Source organism: Anolis carolinensis, chromosome 3 (assembly GCF_035594765.1).
Source record: "Anolis carolinensis isolate JA03-04 chromosome 3, rAnoCar3.1.pri, whole genome shotgun sequence".
Taxonomy (NCBI): Eukaryota; Metazoa; Chordata; class Lepidosauria; order Squamata; family Dactyloidae; genus Anolis; species Anolis carolinensis.
In genome coordinates this window covers 10,241,985-10,262,135 of record NC_085843.1, presented here as the reverse complement: position 1 = coordinate 10,262,135, position 20,151 = coordinate 10,241,985, and the positions used below count along the sequence as shown (strand labels likewise).

At 40.6% G+C, this 20,151-nt stretch overlaps 1 protein-coding gene across 1 annotated transcript in view; it reads left to right on the top strand.

The window, feature by feature from the left end:
• nars2 (asparaginyl-tRNA synthetase 2, mitochondrial) overlaps window positions 1-20,151 on the top strand; it is a 66,141-nt gene that overhangs the window by 26,470 nt on the left and 19,520 nt on the right. The window contains exons 8-10 of the mRNA XM_003225968.4: window positions 10,081-10,213; window positions 16,019-16,117; window positions 18,152-18,189. Of these exons, the coding sequence (XP_003226016.1) occupies window positions 10,081-10,213; window positions 16,019-16,117; window positions 18,152-18,189 (270 nt within the window). The remainder of the gene's footprint in view (window positions 1-10,080; window positions 10,214-16,018; window positions 16,118-18,151; window positions 18,190-20,151) is intronic.

Below are 20,151 nucleotides of genomic sequence, written 5' to 3'. Positions count from 1 at the left end.
GACCTGACTCCACAGAAAGGTTTTAATTTGTGAACGAAAGGCCAGTAAAGTTGGGAGTGGGGAATGCTACAAGGAAATACTGTTATTTTTTTTGTTATCCTTTACAATTTAATTAACAAAATCCTGATTTTTAAAAAAAGTAATTCAAGCTTTCCATATAAACTACAAGTTTGAATATTACTTTTTAAAAATAACAATCCTGTTATTCATTATAATGTGTCATGTCTTTGTTAGCCGCCTTGAGTCCCTATGGGGAGAAAGGTAGGAACCCAATGGGTGATTCTCCCCAATGCTTCCTCTTCATCCTGGAAAGAAATGAAGTGTGCCAAAATCAGGGTTCAGTCCTGGGCCCGCTTCAGTTCAACATCTTTATTAATAACTTACATGAAGGGTTAGAAAGTATGATCATCAAGTTTGCAGACGGGATCAAATTGGGAAGGAGAGCTAATACTCCAGAGGACAAGAGCAGAATTCAAAATGATATTTAAGGGATTAGAGGGATGATTGGCCAAAACTAACAAAATGAAGTTCAACAGGGACAAATGCAAGATACTCCACTTAGGCAGAAAAAATGAAATGCAAAGATACAGAATGGGGGATGGTGCCTGGCTCGACAGCAGTATGTATGAAAGGGATCTTGGAGTCCTCGTAGACAACAAGTTAAACATGAGCCTACAATGTGATGCAGCGGCAACAAAAGCCAATGGGATTTTGGCCTGCATAAATAGGAGTATAGTGTCTAGATCCAGGGAAGTCATGTTCCCGCTCTATTCCACCTTGGTCAGACCATACCTGGAATCACACTGTGTCCAATTCTGGGCATCACAATTGAAAGGAGATGTTGACAAGCTGGAATGTGTCCAACTAAAATGATCAAGGGTCTGGAGAACAAGCCCTATGAGGAGTGGCTTAAAGAGCTGGACATGTTTAGCCTGTAGATGAGAAGGCTGAGACAAGGCATGATGAAGGCCATGTATTAAGATGTGAGGGAAAGTCATAGGGAGGAGGGAGCAAGCTTGTTTTCTGCTGCCCTGCAGACTAGGACGTGGAACAACGGCGTCAAACTACAGGAAAGGAGATTCTACCTGAACATCAGGAAGAACTTCCTCACTGTGAGAGCTGTTCAACAGTGGAACTCTCTGCCCCGGACTGTGGTGGAGGCTCTTCTTTGGAAGCTTTTAAACAGGCTAGATGGGCATCTGTTGGGAATGCTTTGAATGAGATTTTCCTGCTTCTTGGCAGAATGGGGTTGGACTGGATGGCCCACAAGGTCTCTTCCAACTCTAGGATTCTATGATTCTATTATTCATTCTTAGGATCAGTTTAACCTCAGCTATCACAAATAACAACCGTTACAGAAGAAGAAACTTTTCTAAACTCTGCCGAAGTTCTGTAAACTATTTGCGTACACTAAAGTCTAATAGACTCTTGCCGTCCCCTTTGGCACAACAGCATTTCTGGAGTTATTTGGCAGACGGGTCAATGTCGCACGGTTCCCTGGCTGTACGTCGTTTGGCTTAATAAGATCTCTGCTGCTTTTTAATTAAGATCAGCAAGGGCATTCGGCTTCATTCTCTGGTGGAAAATTACGGTTTGCTCAAGGACGTGGGAAAGCAGATTGGAATCAGTGCCTCGAAACGGTGCTGTGTTGTGGGTGTTTTGGCTGAAACGTCATCCAGGCAGTTTTTTTAGGAAGACAAAACCTTCCACTGAGTCCCTTAATCTGGGATATTTTTTACGGCACTAATGAGGATTGCAGTGTATTGTGGTGCATATAAAACCACCCCATGGACGGGAGAAGTGAGGGCATTCCCTAACAGCCCAACAGTAAGAGCCAAACAATACGTAGGAAAATGAAATGGGATGTTTGTTTGGTATCAGCATTATCCTTTCTTAGATGTAATGTGGTGTAGAGGTTTGTGTGTAGAGCCATATAATGCAGTTTGAATTGCATGGGTCTACTGCATAATAAGGCAGTGTGGATCCAGCCAGAAGCAACATTAATATATACAGTAGACTCTCAGTTAATTGGCACCCATGGAGAATGGTAGTAAAGGTAAAGTTTTTTCCAAGCATTAAGTCTAGTCGTGTCTGACTCTGGGGGTTGGTGCTCATCTCCGTTTCTAAGCCGAAGAGCCGGCGTTGTCCGTAGACACCTCCAAGGTCATGTGGCCAGCATGACTGCATGGAACGCCATTACCTTCCCACCGGAGCGGTATCTATTGATCTACTCACATTGGCATGTTTTGACCTGCTAGGTTGGCAGGAGCTGGGGCTAATAGTGGGCACTCATTCCTCTCCCTGCATTCGAACCGCCAACCTTTTAGTCAGTAAGTTCAGCAGCTCAGTGATTTAATTCGCTGCACCACCAGGGTCCTCTATGGAGATTGGTAGATGCCAGATAAACATAGTTTCTGGTTGCTTGAGATTTACTTATTATTAAAAATAGACCTAACTAATACTGTACCCCATTCTATACCCTATCATAAATTCTGTGTTGAGTTTATATTGAGATTGAAATACAAAAATTAAAAGCAAATAAAGACAAAGTATTGTCGAAGGCTTTCGTGGCCAGAATCACTACGTTGCTGTGAATTTTTCGAGCTGAATGGCCCTCTTCCAGTAGCATTCTCTCCTGATGTTTCACCTGCATCTGTGGCTGGCATCTTGAGAGGTCTGTTGGAAGTGAGGCAAGTGGAGTATATATCTCTCTCTCTTGAATGTCCAGGGTAGGAGAAAGAACCCTTGTCTGTTTAAAACAAATGTGAATGTTGCAATTAGCAAGCTTGAATAATGGATTGCTGTGAGTTTTCGGACTGTATGGCCATGTTCCGGAAGCAGTCCCTCCTGATGTTTCGCCCACATCTATGGCAGGCATCCTCCAGAGGTTGTGAGGTCTGAAAGAAACTAGGAAAGTGAGGTTTATATATCTGTGGAAGGTCCAGGATGGGAGAAAGAATTCTTGTCTGCTTGAGGCAAATGTGAATGTTGCAATTAATCACCTTGATTAGCATTTAATGGGCTTGCAGCTCAAGATCTGGCTGATTCCTGCCTAGGGGAATCCTTTGTTGGGAGGTGTTAGCTGGCCCAGATTGTTTCCTGTCGGGAATTCCTTTCTTTACTGTTCTGATTTTAGAGATTTTTTTAAATACTGGTAGCCAGATTTTGTTCATTTTCATGGTTTCCTCCTTTCTGTTGAAATTGTCCACATGCTTGTGGATTTCAAAGGCTTCTCTGTATAGTCTGACATGATCGTTGTGAGAGTGGTCCAGCATTTCTGTGTTCTCAGATCATATGCTGTGTCCAGGTTGGTTCATCAAGTGCTTTGTTATGGCTAACTTCTCTGGTTGAGTTAGTCTGCAGTGCCTTTCATGTTCCTTGGACGCTGCGTTTGGTGGTCTCTCTGTAGACTTGTCCACAGCTGCGTGGTATACGGTAGACTCCTGCAAAGACTCCTGTTATGGCTAAACGTAGCATTTGTTGGATTTTCTTGATGGGTCTGTAGATAGTTTGTAGGTTGTGTTTCTTCATCAGCTTCCCTATGCGGTCAGTGGTTCCCTTAATGTATGGAAAGAACACTTTTTCTCTAGGTGGAAACTCTCGTGGCTTGTTCTTGGCTTTGCAGCTCTTCTGATGTCTGTGGTGGAGTCTCCATTGGCCTGTAGAGCCCAGTTTTGGTGGTTCCCCTTGGAGGAGGTGGGCTTCGCAGATTCTTTTTGCACGGTTTGGCAGGGCTTTGGTTCTGCTTCTTTTTTTACTTGGAATATGGTTGGAGTTTTTGTATAAGTATCTATCTGTGTGTGTAGGTTTTCTGTAAACGATGTGGCCCAATTGTTGATTGGGTTTGCGGATGACTAGAACATCTAGAAATGGCAGTTTTCCTTTGCTTTCTTTTTCCATGGTGAATTGGATGTTTGGGTGGATGCTTTTGAGGTGATCCTGGAACTTGTTTAGTTCTTCTTCTTCGTGGCTCCAGATGGTGAAGTTGTCAACACAAGCTTGAATAGCATTGAGTAGCCTTGAAGTTGCAAAGTCAATCAGTGAGGGTATTTGCATAGAGGTAGCCTGGGCTTTGGTGCCTGGTGGATTTGTAAAAGAGGCACCATGATGTGGTGAGTTGACTGGAAAGGGCATGTGTCGACAGCTGATTGGCTGAGCCAGCCAGGAGCCAGAATTCCAATTGGCTTGTCTGCTATCTCTAGCTTGGTGCTGAGACAAACAGTTTTAACTGCCACTTTCACATCGGTGAGGGAAGAGAGTAGCTGATTGGAAATGGTCAGGAAGGAAATGGCTGCCATACTTTCCGAAGCCTGACTACTTATAAGGCAAATGAGGCATATTTAAAGATTGTTTAAAGGGACTATTTATTCCCTCAGTTCTCTGTGTGAATTCAGAATGACTGCTTTTTATATATTGTCAGAGACAGGACGCCAGTGAGTAAAGCAAAACTCAGTTTATTGAGATTACAGAACTAAAAATGCCCGTAGGAGACAAAAAAACAGGGCAAACACTTGACTTCAGTGTGATAGGTAACAAAAAACAACTCAGATTGAGCTTAAACAACTCAAAGGGAAAAACCAGGTTAAACAGAAGTTTAATCCGGATTAAATCAAAAGTGCTTACTTCAGCCTGGCAAACAATGCAAACAAAGGAGGATCAACAGGAGTCAGAATGTAAACAACAGACTGGTAGCAGATTCCTCTCTGCTACTTAGAAACAGCAGGAGACTAAACCAGGCTTGTTTATTCCTCCCTGCAGCGAAGGAAAACGTGGTCGTAGTCAGGATTCAATTTAAGGTTCAACAGCCAACGATATCCAGATCCAGGCTCAGCAGTCAGGGAAACGGCAGTCAGCAGGGTCCCAATCCGGTCCAGAGGTCAATAGCCAAACGTAGCCGTCTAGGAATCCAAAGGTCTCACCGATAAGCAACCGAAGGGATAATCCAGAATCGAAGTCAGTCAGTCCAGCATCAATCCAGTGTGAGTAGGTATTGCCCATCAAAAAGACGACGGAGGTCCAAGGTATCCAGCAACGAATCACACCCGTCTTCAGGAAGTTCCCCAACAAAAGCCCAAGCGTCCGTCCAGATTACCTTGCCCAACGCAATTAGACATTGATCCCAAACCCCAATTTATCCCAGTTCAAGCTCATCATCGCTGTCAGCTGCCATCCCAATTCCAGACGCCCCAAACTCATCATCCTCATCAGAGCTAAAGCACCTTTGACTACGCCCCACAGCATCCCCAGCTGTGGATCCCGCTCCATCCCTCCAGCCAGTCCATGGGTCTGATCCTGCAACCCGCCAGTCACCTCCCATGCTTTCATTGCCTGTTTCCCCAACACCCAAATCCTCCCTCACACGAGTCCATTCCATGTCATCCTCCTCCGAGCTGGCCATCTCTTCCTCCAAACCCTCAGAAAAACCCTCAAATGAGTCCTCATCTGTCAGGTCTGTAAACAAATCCCGGAGCCGTTTTCGTTCACGCTCCTCGAAAGAGTCTGACTCTCGAGGAGTCTTATGCCCCCTTCTTCTATTATCGGAGCCCGAAGGCTCAACCATAACATATATTGTTGCCATGTTTGATCTTTTGAACTGAATTAAAGATACTGTTACTTGTTACACAAGCCTGGGTGACACTTTATTATACTGCAGGATTTATCTTGATTCAGAAACTGTGGTAAAGCTTCTACAGTAGAGTCTCACTTATCCCAGACTCACTTATCCAAGGCATTTTTGTAGTCAATGTTTTCAATATATCATGATATTTTGGTGCTAAATTCATAAATACAGTAATTACAACATAACGTTATTGCGTATTGAATTACTTTTTCTGTCAAATTTGTTGAGTAACATGATGTTTTGGTGCTTAATTTGTAAAATCATAACCTAATTTGATGTTTAATAGGCTTTTCCTTAATCCCTCCTTATTATCCAAGATATTCGCTTATCCAAGCTTGGATAAATGAGACTCTACTATATTTATTTATTTCCACGACCCCCAACAATCCTCTTGAACAGTATCTGGTTACCAGTATTAACAAACAGCAAAATCAAGACATTAAATAAAGAACACCACTCAGAAACAGGAGAACTCCAGACAGCAAGCTGACACCTCCCAAACAGAGGATGCCTCCAGGCAACAGAAGCAAGGCTACCTCTATGCAGATGTTAGAAAGAATGTATCTATGATGGCACCATGATGTTTAGTGATAGTATTGCCTTCAGTTGACAGTTGTCGCACCTCAGGTTAGTTTCACCTTGCTTTATACACCAGGCTGCACACAGGTTTATTTATTTATTTATTTACAGCATTTATATTCCGCCCTTCTCACCCCGAAGGGGACTCAGGGTGGATAACATTACACATATAGGCAAACATTCAATGCCTTTAACATAGAACAAAGACAGACAAACATAGGCTCCGAGCAGGCCTCGAACTCATGAGTGATTCACTGCAGTTAATTGCAGCTGGCTTGCTCTCCCGCCTGCGCCACAGCCCGGTTGAAGTCTTTTGTAGTTTATTAGGAAATAGGAAATAAACAGTTCTTAAAAAGCAAAAGTAAAGTTCCAAAAGATTGTTGCAAAGCAAGGCTTCAAAGAATAATCCAAGAAATCATAAGGCATAAAACAAGGTCCCATTAGAACATCACAAAGTCCCATGAACATGAACTCACAAAGGCTGCAAGATAATCCAGGAAAACGAGAGCTTGCTTCTTGACTTGAGCGAGAAATTGCTTTGACAAAGGTTTGTCTCCCAACACACTGTTTTAATACCCTTTGCATAGCATGAAAGCATTTCTTTGGCCTCTGAACTTCTTGTTTGCTATTCTAACATTCCTGCGAACCCTGAATTCCAAACGGCCAGCTCGATCGAAAGATGCCGTTTCGTCAAGGCCAGCCAGCTCGTTAGCATCAATCTGCTGGTTGCTATCAGACTGAGAACTATCCTCCTTTTCTGAGTCAATTTGCACCTGGCTAGCTTCAGTATCATCAACACCATTCCCGTGCTGTGGGAAAATCTCCCTGTTCCTCATCTTCTACAGCAGGGACATTCTGCACCTGAATTCCATCATTCCCATCAGAGTCATCTTGAACCTGAATCCCATAATCCCCATCAGAGTCACTCTGAGGTTCCAGCTGAGCCACAACAACAGTTTCATCAAATGCTTGCCTGAAAATTCTGTAAATCTTACAAGAAAACTTAAAACTCAGCCCTATGAGTCTGTGTCCCATCTGCATAGACAGCTTTCAACAGCCATGCTTTGGTCTCCTTTGACTTTGCAAAAGCACTGATCATCGGATGCATTTGCCAATGACTGAGCCCCCTGACATACCCCCAAAAGAAAAAGAAAAACGTCCTGAAATGTTCTTATCTGCATCCTACAGATACACACAGGGATCTTTTCAGGCTTAAAAGCTGTTTGCGCATCTCAGCATTTGTGGCTTCAGGGGGTGGAAGCTAAGCCCTTCACAATGCCTCTCGGATTAGGGCAGCGTGTTACTGGATTTGGTGCCAGGATCGCCGGAGGAACAGGTTGGGTGGCCACAAGCTGCATTATTTTTTGGCACCCTGTCTTCCTTTTATTCTTTGTTCTCTGTTTCGGAGCGCGGAAAGGCTGGTTCAGTGGATCTACACAGAGGAGTCATTTAACGCTCTTGCTTTGCTTTGGGGCAAACCAAGGAAATTTCAGTGTCAGAAAAGTTGGAGGGGGTTGCGGTTGTGCTTATGTATTCTCTTATGATTTCTCCTTCTCGGCCTCAGTTTATTCCTCTCTGTGCCATTAGCATTATTTACTACTTACAAGCGCTGTGTCGCCAATGCGTAAGGGATTACCCAAATTGAACTGTTTTAGCATATGTTGTTGCCTCAGAGGAGACTGTGTTTGTTTTCCAGTCAACAGGCTTTAAAATAAGTGGATTAATTGCTTGAATTGTGGTTGCAATGTCAATAAAAAAAAAGTCTCATGGGAGTATCTTCAGACTGACTTCTTGTTCTCAGCACTCTCCTGTTTACTGGGCAAGCAAACTGATCTATAAAACGGATGGACAACTGATGGGTCAAAACATTATTGAACTATGTGTTGACAAAGGCTTTCATGTCCGGAATCACTGGATTGCTGTAAGGTTTCCGGGCTGTATGGCCATGTTCCAGTAGCATTCTCTCCTGACTTATCGCCCACATCCTCAGAGATTGAAAGGCCCTGCAGACTAACTCAACTAGAGAAATCAGCCATAGCAGAGCACTTGTTAAACCAATCTGGATACAGCATATTGTTTGAGGACACAGAAATGCTGGACCGCTCTAATAACCACCATGTCAGACTACACAGAGAAGCCATTGAAATCCATAAGCATGTGGACAACTTCAACAGAAAGAAGGAAGCAGTGAAAATGAACAAAACCTGGTCACCAATATTTTAAAAAACTCTAAAATCAGAACAATAAATAAAGAATAACACCCAGAAAACAGGGGAATTCCAGACAGGAAACAATCAGGGCCAGCTAACACCTCCCAACAAAGGATTCCCTCAGGCAGGAAGCAGCCAGGCTTTGAAACTGCAAGGCTTTTCAATACTAATCAAGGTGGCCAATTGCAACATTCACACTTGCCTCAAGCAGACAAGAGTTCTTTCTCCCACGCTGGACATTATTCCACAGATATGTAAACTTCACCTCATTTCCAACAGACCTCACAACTTCTGAGGATGCCTGCCATAGATATGGGCAAAATGTCAGGAGAGAATGCTTCTGGAACATGGCCATACAGCCCAGAAAACTCACAGCAACCCAATTATTGAACTATCTTTGCTACTTTTGAAACTGTGCTGGCCAAATACAAAAGAAGAGTTAAGGAAAAATGTTCAGGAGGAGGGGGAAATCCCACATTAATGAGTATGCCAACTGACAAAACAACCTGTGTCTTTCTTGTCTACGGAAAATCATGCAGCCGCTTTAAACCCACAGGCACACACACAACATTGAAGTCATAGAATCATAAAGTTGAAAGCTATCTAAAGCTAACTGTATTGTTTTATCTATTTTGTAAACCGCTCCGAGCCAAATTGGGAGTAGCGGTATACAAGTCCAATAAATAAATAAATAAATAAAGATCCTGAACCAGATCAAATATCTGCATCACTCTTACAATTTACACCAATCGACTCCAAATGTGCAGTTCTCAGCTGAGTTGCTTTAAATAAAAAAGGGCCATTTTGTATGTTATTTTAGTATTCTGGCCAGCCAATAAAAATGTGGTTTTAATGTAAGAATCCCAGAGTGTCTTTTGTAAAATGTATGGGCCGAGGTATCGGTTTCTCTCTTTCTTATACAAGTCACAACTAAACAGTACATGTGTAGTATCTTCTACCTCTGCCGCTCCACAGATACAAAATTGTTCGTAACATGGAACTTGGTTAAACCTTTCTAGTCAACTCACCACATCATGGTGCCTCTTTTACAAATCCTGACCCTTTGTTGTTAACAGCTTGTTTATTTTAACTTTGGTTGTAATGTGGGTTGTATGTTGTATGTGCTAAATGTGTTTGTCAAATGTTTTGATACGACCAATAGGCTTATCAATCAAACGTACTGTAAAGCTAACTTCAAGCTGTATTGGGCAAACAACGAACTCCCACAAAAGCATGAAAAGAATGCCCTTAATGTGTATCAGTGCTCTGTAGTTTCTGTAAACCCATACGGGTGTCAAACAGGTTCCAGGAATCCCTATGTAATCATCTACACAGCAAAATCACTTTCTTCAATGTCTGTTTAAAGCTGCAGGAAATAGTCCGTGTAGATGGAGCCAAAGTCATAGTCTCTCAGGCCCAGAGAGAAGCAAAGACAAACCTCCTGTGAAATATCTTGCAAAGAAAACCTCATGATAGGGTTGTTTTGGGGTCACTATAAATTGTAAACAACTCGTAGGCACACAAGGACAATAAAATGTTCTGTCTACTAGGATAAGTGTTCAATGGCACTTGGCAAGAAGAAGAAGGGAGAAGAACTACTTGATTTCTAGTGACGGGGAGTTCCTTAACAGCATGCCGCTCATTAGAAACTTTCCCTCTCTTCCCTTGCAGGGCATTCACCAAGGTCTATTCTTTCGGTCCAACCTTCCGTGCCGACTATTCTCAAAGCCGTAAGCACTTGGCCGAATTTTATATGGTGGAGGCAGAGCTGGCCTTTGTTGAAAGCCTACAGGACGTCATGCAGGTGAGTGATGAAACTGGAAAGTCCTCGTGGTTTTCTGTTTTTGATACCAGGTATTTGAAATTTGAGACGAAGCCTGTCCTAGTCTTATTGTAAGAATGGACAATTTTTGTGGGGCCAGGAACCAGTCTTTTGGCCCTTGAGACCATGGGCCACACAGACAAGCCAGAGCTGAATGGAGGTCCACTTCTAGTTCTAAAAAGCAAGGAGTTTTGGGTGTTAAATGGATCAATCACATGTCAAAATTGAACTATGGTTCCTAGAAGCCTCCAAGACCAACAATTTGCCTTTTCCGTTTTCTCCAGGGATTCTGACTGAGGGAATCTTGGGACCAATGGGATGCAATGTATATTTAAATAACACAACATTTTATTTATATTCCGCCCTATCTCCCCAAGGGGAGTCAGGGCAGGTCACAGTACACATACACGGCAAACATTGAATACCGTTTGGATAGACAGGACAAAACAGACAGAAAGGAGATATGGTGTGTTGACATTCAGCTTCAGCACCTTGGAGGCTGTGCTCGAAAGGTGAGACCTTGCTCATCAATCAATTGGGGTCGCCGATTCCCTGACAGTTCAGTCAAGACTTCCTCCTTCTTCTTGGTCACCGGCATTTCTTGCCTTTTTCTTTTATGGTGTCGTAAAATACCTCCCCCACTTTTTAGTGGTACCTAATTTCTCTACTTACAACCCTATGAATGAGAAACCCCATATGTCACCTTCCTCTTTTCTTATTGCAATTCAAGATAATAATAATAATAATAATAATAATAATAATAATAATAATAATAATAATAATAATACGCTTTATTTATATTCCGCTTTATCTCCCCCGGAGGGACTTACAGCGGATTACAGTACACATATAAGGCAAAAATTCAATGTTTTACACAACAATGACATACAATACACATGCACAGACAAAGGTAAAGGCCTTCCCCTTTTTCATCTCCGGTGTCTGAAGGTGATGCTCAACTCCAGCCATAGGACGGTGCTCTTGTTCCGTTTTCCATGTCAAGGAGCCTATTGTCCGTAGACATGTTTTTTCCGTCATGTCTACACGGGGTGACCTTTTACCTTCCTGCCGAGGCAATAGCTATTGATCTACTCGTATTGCATGCTTTTGAATTGCTAGGTTAGCAGAAGCTAGGACTAACAGTCGGGAGCTCACCCCAACTTTTGATTTTGAACTGCCAACTCTCTGGTTAGCAGCTTTCCTGCAGCTAGTGATTTAACTCGCTGAGCTATCCGTGGCCCCTTAAGCATTATTACCAAGCGTTATTGTCTTTTTTTATCGTGTCTTCTCATTTGGCAAAAATATAACAGTCTTACGTTAATCATCTTGCATTCCAGAAAGCGTTCAGGTTCGATTTGCTCTCAGGCCCATTTATTTGCTATTTTTTGTTAGTATTTCTTTTATTTGTTTACTTTATTTATATCCCGCCCTTCTCTCAACATAGAGACTCCAGACAGCTAGCAATAAATATGACACAATGCAAATCAAAACAGTGTAAACACATTGAAAAACAATTATACCTTTCATGTTACTGTTGTTGTCTCATCTGTGTATCTCAGATGGTTGGTGATCCTCCCTCCCATTTTCACGCCTCCTTTCTGAGTCCTTTCTGAGTCTAATTCCATTTTATATATGACATTTTGATCTTACAACAGGTAAGATAATTAAAGGTTGTCTTGACTTACCCAATGAGAAACTATTCCATTGCTCTATATTCTATCCTAACAGTATAATCCTGTCATGAATACAGGTTACGCATCAGGACAACCAAATGTTGTGGCACACACCCATTTCTTTAAGAGCAATCCTGCTACTGAGTACATTTTATATGAATTGGAGATGGGGCTATTAATTTTATTGAGATGTTAAGTGCCGCTCCGATTCTATTTTTATCTGAATTGTTCAACAGTCTTGAGAAAACAGGAACTTGGCTTCTTTCAAAATAGGGACTTCACAAGGACAAACATGTTCCAAAGTCCCAGTTTCAGAGCCTGGTATTTCTATTATATTGCTCTTTCTGTGCCTTGGAGACGTTCCTGACTTATGATGGTCCTGATTCAACTCTATTATGAGTTTTTTTCTTGGCAAGATTTGTTCAGAAGATGTTTAGCATTGCCTTCCTCTGAGTCTGTCTCTTCTGAGGTCATCCATGTCATGGCTTGCAAAGATATTATGTGTGTGTTAACTGGAAAATCAAATGCATGAAGCTGATTGGCTGAGTTTGCAAGGACGTGGGAATTGGTTTGAAACTGTTGCTGTCCTGCTGCTGGAGAACTGGTTTGAACAGGTTTCTGTGTGTGTGTGTGTGTGTGTGTGTGAGAGAGAGAGAGAGAGAGAGAGTCTTCTGAGTACTGGCTGGAAAGAAGATGGCTCTGTACTCAGAGGGGCCTGACTACTTCTGGGTCCTTGTTTGCTGCTAATCTTCACTGAAATAGATTTATGGACTAAGAAAAGACTGCTCATGACTGCTGATTTCTGTAAGCAATCAGAGGGACTATTGTAAATACCCTTGTTCTGTTGATCTCTTGGACTTAGTAAAAGTTCCTATGTTATTTGTTTTGCAAAGCCGAGTGGTGCATCATTCTGCAGGGTGACTCTGGGTTCATGGACACACGTAAGGGCTTCTACCTATCATCCACAATCCCCAATAACCCAGTGGGTTCACATGGCTAAGCATTAGCAAAGATTCAAAGTTTGGTCTCCAAGAGGTCTAGTCCAACACTCAAACCACTATAGTACATGTGAGAAAGATCTTAGTAAACAACAAGTTGAATATATGCCAACGATGTGATGCAGCAGCTTCAAAAGCCAATGGGATTTTGGGCTTCATCAAAAGGAGCAGCATGTCTAAATCAAGGGAAGTTCTTTGTATTCTGCTTTGGTCAGACCTCACCTGGAATATTCCTATGTCCTGTTATGGGCACTACAGTTCAAAAGAGATATTGACAAGGTAGAAGGTATCCAGAAGGACATTATCAGGCTCCACAGAGATCGAATAAATGCACTTGTATCTGTAGAATCAATATAAGCTTTGACTTCTCCGTGATTTGATTTATTCACTTAGAGTTTATTGTATGAGCTACATCCTCTTCTTGGGGCCTCCATTGTTCATCCCATTAAAATAACATGGTTCGTTATTATCCGTGTCTTCCTGCATCCAAACGTTGTTTTCAATGACAAAATTGTTCCATAATTGTTTTTAATTTATCATAATAAAATTAATAGTATAGGACCATTTTCCCCACATTTTGTGTCCCATTGGGTTAATTTTTTGCCCAGGACACGTCTTTCTTGAAACAGAAAGTGAACAGGAATTATTGTTGCTGCTGCTGCTGTTGTTGTTATATTTATTATTATATTTATTATATTTATTTATATATATTTGGCTAGAGTTACACTTAAAATAATGTACCTATCCTGACTTTCAAACAAATTCAACTTAAGAACAAACCTATAGAACCTATTTTGTTCATAACTTCGGACCTATCTATATACCCTGTTTCCCCTAAAATAAGACATCGCCAAAAAATAAGACCCAGTAGGGGTTTTGCTAAATTACTAAATATAAGGCCTCCCCTGAAAGTAAGACCTAGCAAAGTTTTTGTTTGTAAGCATGCCCACCTAACAGAACACCAGCGCATGCAGGATTAGTAAATGTACATACCATAGAGTGTTGTACATGGAAATATTGGTAGTAACAAGAAATTCTTGATATGATTCACAGTTTGTCTGGTTATGCTGGTTTATGATGACAACTATTGTACAGTATATAATAATAATTTTTTTTGTTCGACAATAAATGTGAATTCTTCTTAATGAAAAAATAAGACATCCCCTGAAAATAAGATCTAGCACATCTTTGGGAGTAAAAATTAATATAAGACACTGTCTTATTTTCAGGGAAACACGGTATACTCATGTATAAATCTAGAAATTTGAGTCGAAAAATCAATCCGAAAAGTGAATTGATTTATACGTGGGTCAATGTTATTACTATACTTTAATATACGTATATACTTGTGCATATAAGTTGATCTCATGAATAAATCAAGGGCAAATTTTGGGGCCAAAATAAATTTGGATAAGACCTACGGATAAATGGAGGGTCGTTCTGCAGAGAGGGGAAAGCTCTAATGCAATGGTGAATAAGGACAGAAAATTATTTAGTTACTGCTATTATTAAACAGTTAAGAGTGAGAAATCCTAGCCAATCCATTATAGATTACTTAGGCCCCTTCCACACAGCTGAATAAAATCCCATATTATCTGCTTTGAACTGGAATATATGGCAGTGTGGACTCAGATAACCCAGTTCAAAGCAGATATTGTGGGATTTCCTGCCTTGATATTCTGCGTTATATGACTGTGTGGAAGGGCCCTTAGAGGTCAACAAGTGGATCCAACTATAACTTCTGCCCACCACAGCAATCTTAGATGTGGAGGTTTCAAACATTGCAATATAATAGTTCTTCAGAAAAATTAGTTTGAATAAGCAGAAGTAGAAATGCTTCATTGCAATTGCAATCACCATGTTGTGTAGTTAATGCTCTTGCAGAAACTTCATTATAGAGCGGAAAACTTCCTCTTTCAAGGCAGTGAAAGCTTTGTCTTGGGTTTTCCAGCTAGCTTTTGCCTCTGCTTCTTCACCACAAACTAACCAAAGTTCCCACTGTTCGCAACAGCAAAATTGCTCTCTTTTTTTTCTTGAATGGGAATAAAGTGGGTGGCATGAAATGCATGTTTGTTTTTTCCACGCTCCTGGAGAGATGCCACTTCACAAAACCACAGAGTTTGTTTTTTTCCCTCCATAATTATTTTCTTTTTCACGCTAATCAAACAAACAAGACACAATAACACCGCATTCCAACTGAAGGAAAAATGTAAACAAGATAACAACAAAGGCCAAAAAAGAGGGAACAACAAAACAGCAAAAACATGGCAACATTGCTTCTCTTGTATCTTGTCTGCAGTCCAATATCATTTATCAAATGCTCTATTCCTTCTCTAGATCTTGTTCTCATTATAGCTCTTTCCATATATTTCAAAGACGAGTAGCTTGACAGTCCTATTATTTCTGTATATAAATAAATGGGTATCATAGTTTCCACTTTTTTCATCTATCTTGTTATCTTATTGATTTAATAATAAACATGTTAGTTTTTCCGTTAAGGCAACTTGCTGAAGTGTGTATAACCATTTATGAAGATGCAAATCTTTTACACTTTTCCAAGATTGTATGAGAGACAGAGGGTGCATATACACTCGGGAAATAATGCAGTTTGACACCACTTTAACTGCCATGGCTCAATGCTATGGAATTAATGGGAATGATAGTGTTACAGAGCCTTAACCTTCATGCCAGAGAGCGCTGGCATCTGGCCAAACTACAAATCCCAGGATTCCATAGCATTGACCTATCACCATTAAAGTGGTGTCAAACTGCATTAATTCTACAGTGTAGAATATGCAGCGAAAGAGTGTTATGTGATACATAGAGTGTAAAAAGTTTAATAAAGACCAAAACTACAGCTGGCTCGTCCATTTAGTTTTGTGTAATGTGTTAACATTCAAATCCCTACAAAGCTCTAACACAGTTTGTGGTGGTCTTAGAGATAATATATGTAAAGAATTATTGAGTATTTTAAAAGATGTTTGAATGATCAATGCTTCCATTTGTTGTAACCTATCTCCAGCCCAAGGTAAAGCGTCTAGTAAAAATCTCTTACTTATCTAAGTTTATGCAATGTGTTCCTACAGATTTCTCTTTTCTCCATCAACTTTGCTTAGATTATGGAAGACCTTTTCAAGAGAGTGACGGACGTGGTGTTGTCCAAATGCCCTCATGACATTGAGCTCTTTCATAAACACGTGGCCCCTGGACAAAAGGTAAAACAAATTTGTTCGCCTTTTTTTAATGCAATGAGTTTTGTGCCATTTTCTCACAATCCCGTATGACTTAAAGTGCATCTAATTTGGAAATGATGCTCTCAATGATTTTTTCTCAAGACCTATTCCAACACAATTTCTTATCCCTCTATAACAGCGTTTCTCAACCTGGGGGTCGGGACCCCTGTGAGGGATGTCAGAGGGGTTGCCAAAGATCAGTATTTTCTGTTGGACATGGGGGTTCTGTGTGGGAAGTTTGGCCCAATTCTATCATTGGTGGGGGTTCAAGGGGCTCTTTGATTGTAGGTGAACTATAAATCCCAGCAACTACAACTCCCAAATGTCAAGGTCTATTTTCCCCAAACTCCACCAATGTTCACATTTGGGCATATTGAATATTTGTGCCAGGTTTAGTCCACAATGCTCTCTGGATGTAGGTGAACTATAACTCCAAAACTCAATGTCAAAATCCTACCAAACCCTTCCAGTATTGAATGTGTTGTCGAAGGCTTTCATGGCCAGGATCACAGGGTTGTTGTGTGTCTTTCGGGCTGTGTGGCCATGTTCCAGAAGCATTCTCTCCTGACGTTTCGCCCACATCTATGGCAGGCATCCTCAGAGGTTGTGAGGTACCTCACAACCTCTGAGGATGCCTGCCATAGATGTGGGCGAAACATCAGGAGAGAATGCTTCTGGAACATGGCCACACAGCCCGAAAGACACACAACAACCCTTCCAGTATTTTCTGTTGGCCTTGGTAGTTCTGTGTGCCAAATTTGGTTCAGTTCCATCATTGGTGGAGTTCAGAATGCTCTTTGATTGTAGGTGAACTATAAATCCCAGCAACTACAACTCCCAAATGACAAAATCAATCCCTGCCAACCCCACCAGTATTCAAAATTGGGTGTATCGGGTATTGGTCTAGTGCAATGATGGGCAACCTTTTGCGCTTGGTGTGTCAAAATTCACCAAAAAACCTAGCATGACTTGGGTGGTGTGTCACTTCGAGAAAAAAAACATAATTTCACAATATGTATAGTTTAAATAACAAAAATATATAATTGTAATATATAACTGTATTTAATAAATCAAAAACTATTTACTGCCATTATTTCCATGTACAACAATCTATGGTACCTCTTGCAGTTTCCATGCTGATTTATCTCTATTCTAGTTTCAATGTAGTCATGAATAATGAATAATAGAATAATAATAATATAGTAATAAAATGATAATATACTACAATAATAATAGAATAATAATGTGCATAATTCCCATGGAGTAAACAACAAAACTACTGGACCAAATCACAACAAATTTGGCCACAAAAGACATAGTCATCCAATCAATCTGCATGCGGCAGTGTGTCAGCAAAAATGGCTAGGCGTGTCAGTGTTGACACGCGTGTCATAGGTTGGCCATCACTGGTCTAGTGAATGAAAATACATCCTGCATATCAGATATTTACATTATGATTCATAACAGTAGCAAAATTACAGTTATGAAGTAACAATGAAAATAATTTTATGGTTAGGGTAACCACAACATGAGGAACTGTATTAAGGGGTTGCGACATTAGGAAGGTTGAGAACCACTGCTCTGTACATACATTGCTTAGCCAAGTGTTTGCCAAACTCTGATATTCCAGGTGTTTTGGATTTCAGCTCCCAGAATCCCTGATCACTGGCCAAAGTTAGTTGAGGCTTCTGGGAATTGAAGCTTAAAACACCTGGAGGACTAGAGTATGATTCTTTATAATTACCAGAATAACATCAGTGCCGGTTTTTACTCTCATCTACTCATTCAGTGATGTGTTACGAAATGGCACAGTTCAGCTTCTGCTGATACTGAATTCAGGTTCTCTTCCCATGGTTTTAATTTCTCTTCTTGGAAATGGAAGCTGATGTTTCCTGGCTTAGATCTGATGACATCTTGTGAAGCTGGCAACTGTCTTATTAGATACTTGTGTCAAATAAATGTAAGGAAACTCAGAATAATGTATGTGGTTTTCTCTTCTTCTCCCATTTCATTAAGGCCAAGTTAGAAAAGATGCTGAACAATCAATTCATAACGTAAGCCAAACTTTTTTGAGATTTATTTATGTATGTCTGTTGCTGTGTGTTTATTAATTCTTTGGTATCCTGCCTAAAACTCATGGTGACTTATAAAACAAATATAGCATACAAAAACATAAGTTTTAAAAAAACCATACAAAAAGTTAATGTTAAAGTGCAGTTCGGTTACGCTATGTAACACGATTTTTGTTCCTAGGTTATTTTCTAATTTCTTCTATCACAAAATCATAGGGAAAGTGTATTAAGTCTGCTCATTGAAAGGTTTAAAATGGCATATTTTCATTAAGGAAAATTATAAAGTGTCTAGAGTGAAGGAAATAATAGTACTATCCTCAGCTACAAATACAGAAGTGTCTTACAGAAAGAACTAAGGATTGCACAATTAAACAGGAAGTAACACTTTCAAACCAGGAACAGATTTTTTTTTCAAATTTTGTGTAGCTAGTGTTATCACGGAATTGGAGACCTGAAAGTGACCCCACAGCCCATTGAGCTGTTATTATTCAAACCATTGAAAACAAATCTATAAAATACACAAATGTGAGTTAGTAAAACTGTAGTATGATAGGATATGTATGACTGCACATGCCTTGCACACTATGGCATACTCAGACTGAGCATCGTTTATCAGTCCAATGTGTTGTCAATCACACAGATGTTTTAAATTTAATAATGTGTTTCATTAATTGATTTGTACGTATTGTTTTGCTTTTAATGACTGTATTTTGGGCATTGAATATTGCCAATCTTTGTAAGCCGCCCTGAGTACCCTCGGGTGAGAAGGGCAGGATAAAAATGCTGTAAATAAATAAATTGTCAAAGACTTTCATGGCCAGAGCCACTGGGTTGCTGGGAGTTTTCTGGGCTGTATGGCCATATTTCCGAAGCATTCTCCGACATTTTGACTGCTGGAAGCAAGCAATTGGGGTTTATATATCTGTAGAATGTCCAGGGTGGGAGAAAGACGTCTTGTTTGAAGCAAGTGGGAATGTTGCCGTTGGCCACCTTGACCTTACAGCTTGGGTGAATCCTTTGTTGGGAGGTGTTAGCTGGTCTTGATTGTTTCCCCATTTGTAATTCCCCTGGTTTTTGAGTGTCACCTTTTAATTACTGTCCTAATACTAGAGATGTTTAATATTGACAGCCAGATTTTATTCATTTTCATGGTTTCCTCATTTCTGTTGAAATTGTCTACATGCTAATGGATTTCAATGGCTTCTCTGTGTAGTCTGACGTGGTGGTTGTCAGAGTTTTCCAGCATTGTTGTGTTCTCCAATAATATGCTGTGTCCAGGTTGGTTCATCGAGTGCTCTGCTATGGCTGACATTTTTGGTTGAGCTAGACTGCTGTGCCTTTCATGTTTTTTTATTCGTGTCTGGGCAATGCTGCGTTTGGAGGTCCCTCTGTAGACTTGTCCACAGCTGCATGGTATACGGTAGACTCCTGCAGAGGGGAGAGGATCCCTCTCATACTTTGCTGAATGTAGCATTTGTTGGATTTTCTTAATCCAGTTATGTGGCTAATGTTTTGCTTTCCGGTTGTTCAGTGTTCACAAATGCATCGTGCAAAAACTCTATTAAAAATATAATGTATACAATGAGCCTTAGGCTGTGCTTATAAGCGGAAGTCAACCAAGAGTTTCATAGAGAGAAAATATTAACAGAATATGTAAATAATCAAATCAACAAAAGGTGAAGCCCACATGTTTTGAGAACTGACTATACTCCAAAATAAAAATTTTAAAACCCCAATCCATGACTCTTTGCATTTTGGATAAGGCACTCAACCCATGTTTGCATATGTATGCTTTTGGATTTGTATGGAGTCCCTAAAACCACAAAGATTACCTTTCCTGCTGGTTCCTTGGTTATTTAGCATCACAAACCACCATCCTACAGTGTTTGTGCCACGACAGTGTAAAGACAAAAGGCCTCCCAGTGGAAATCCATTAACTTTCAA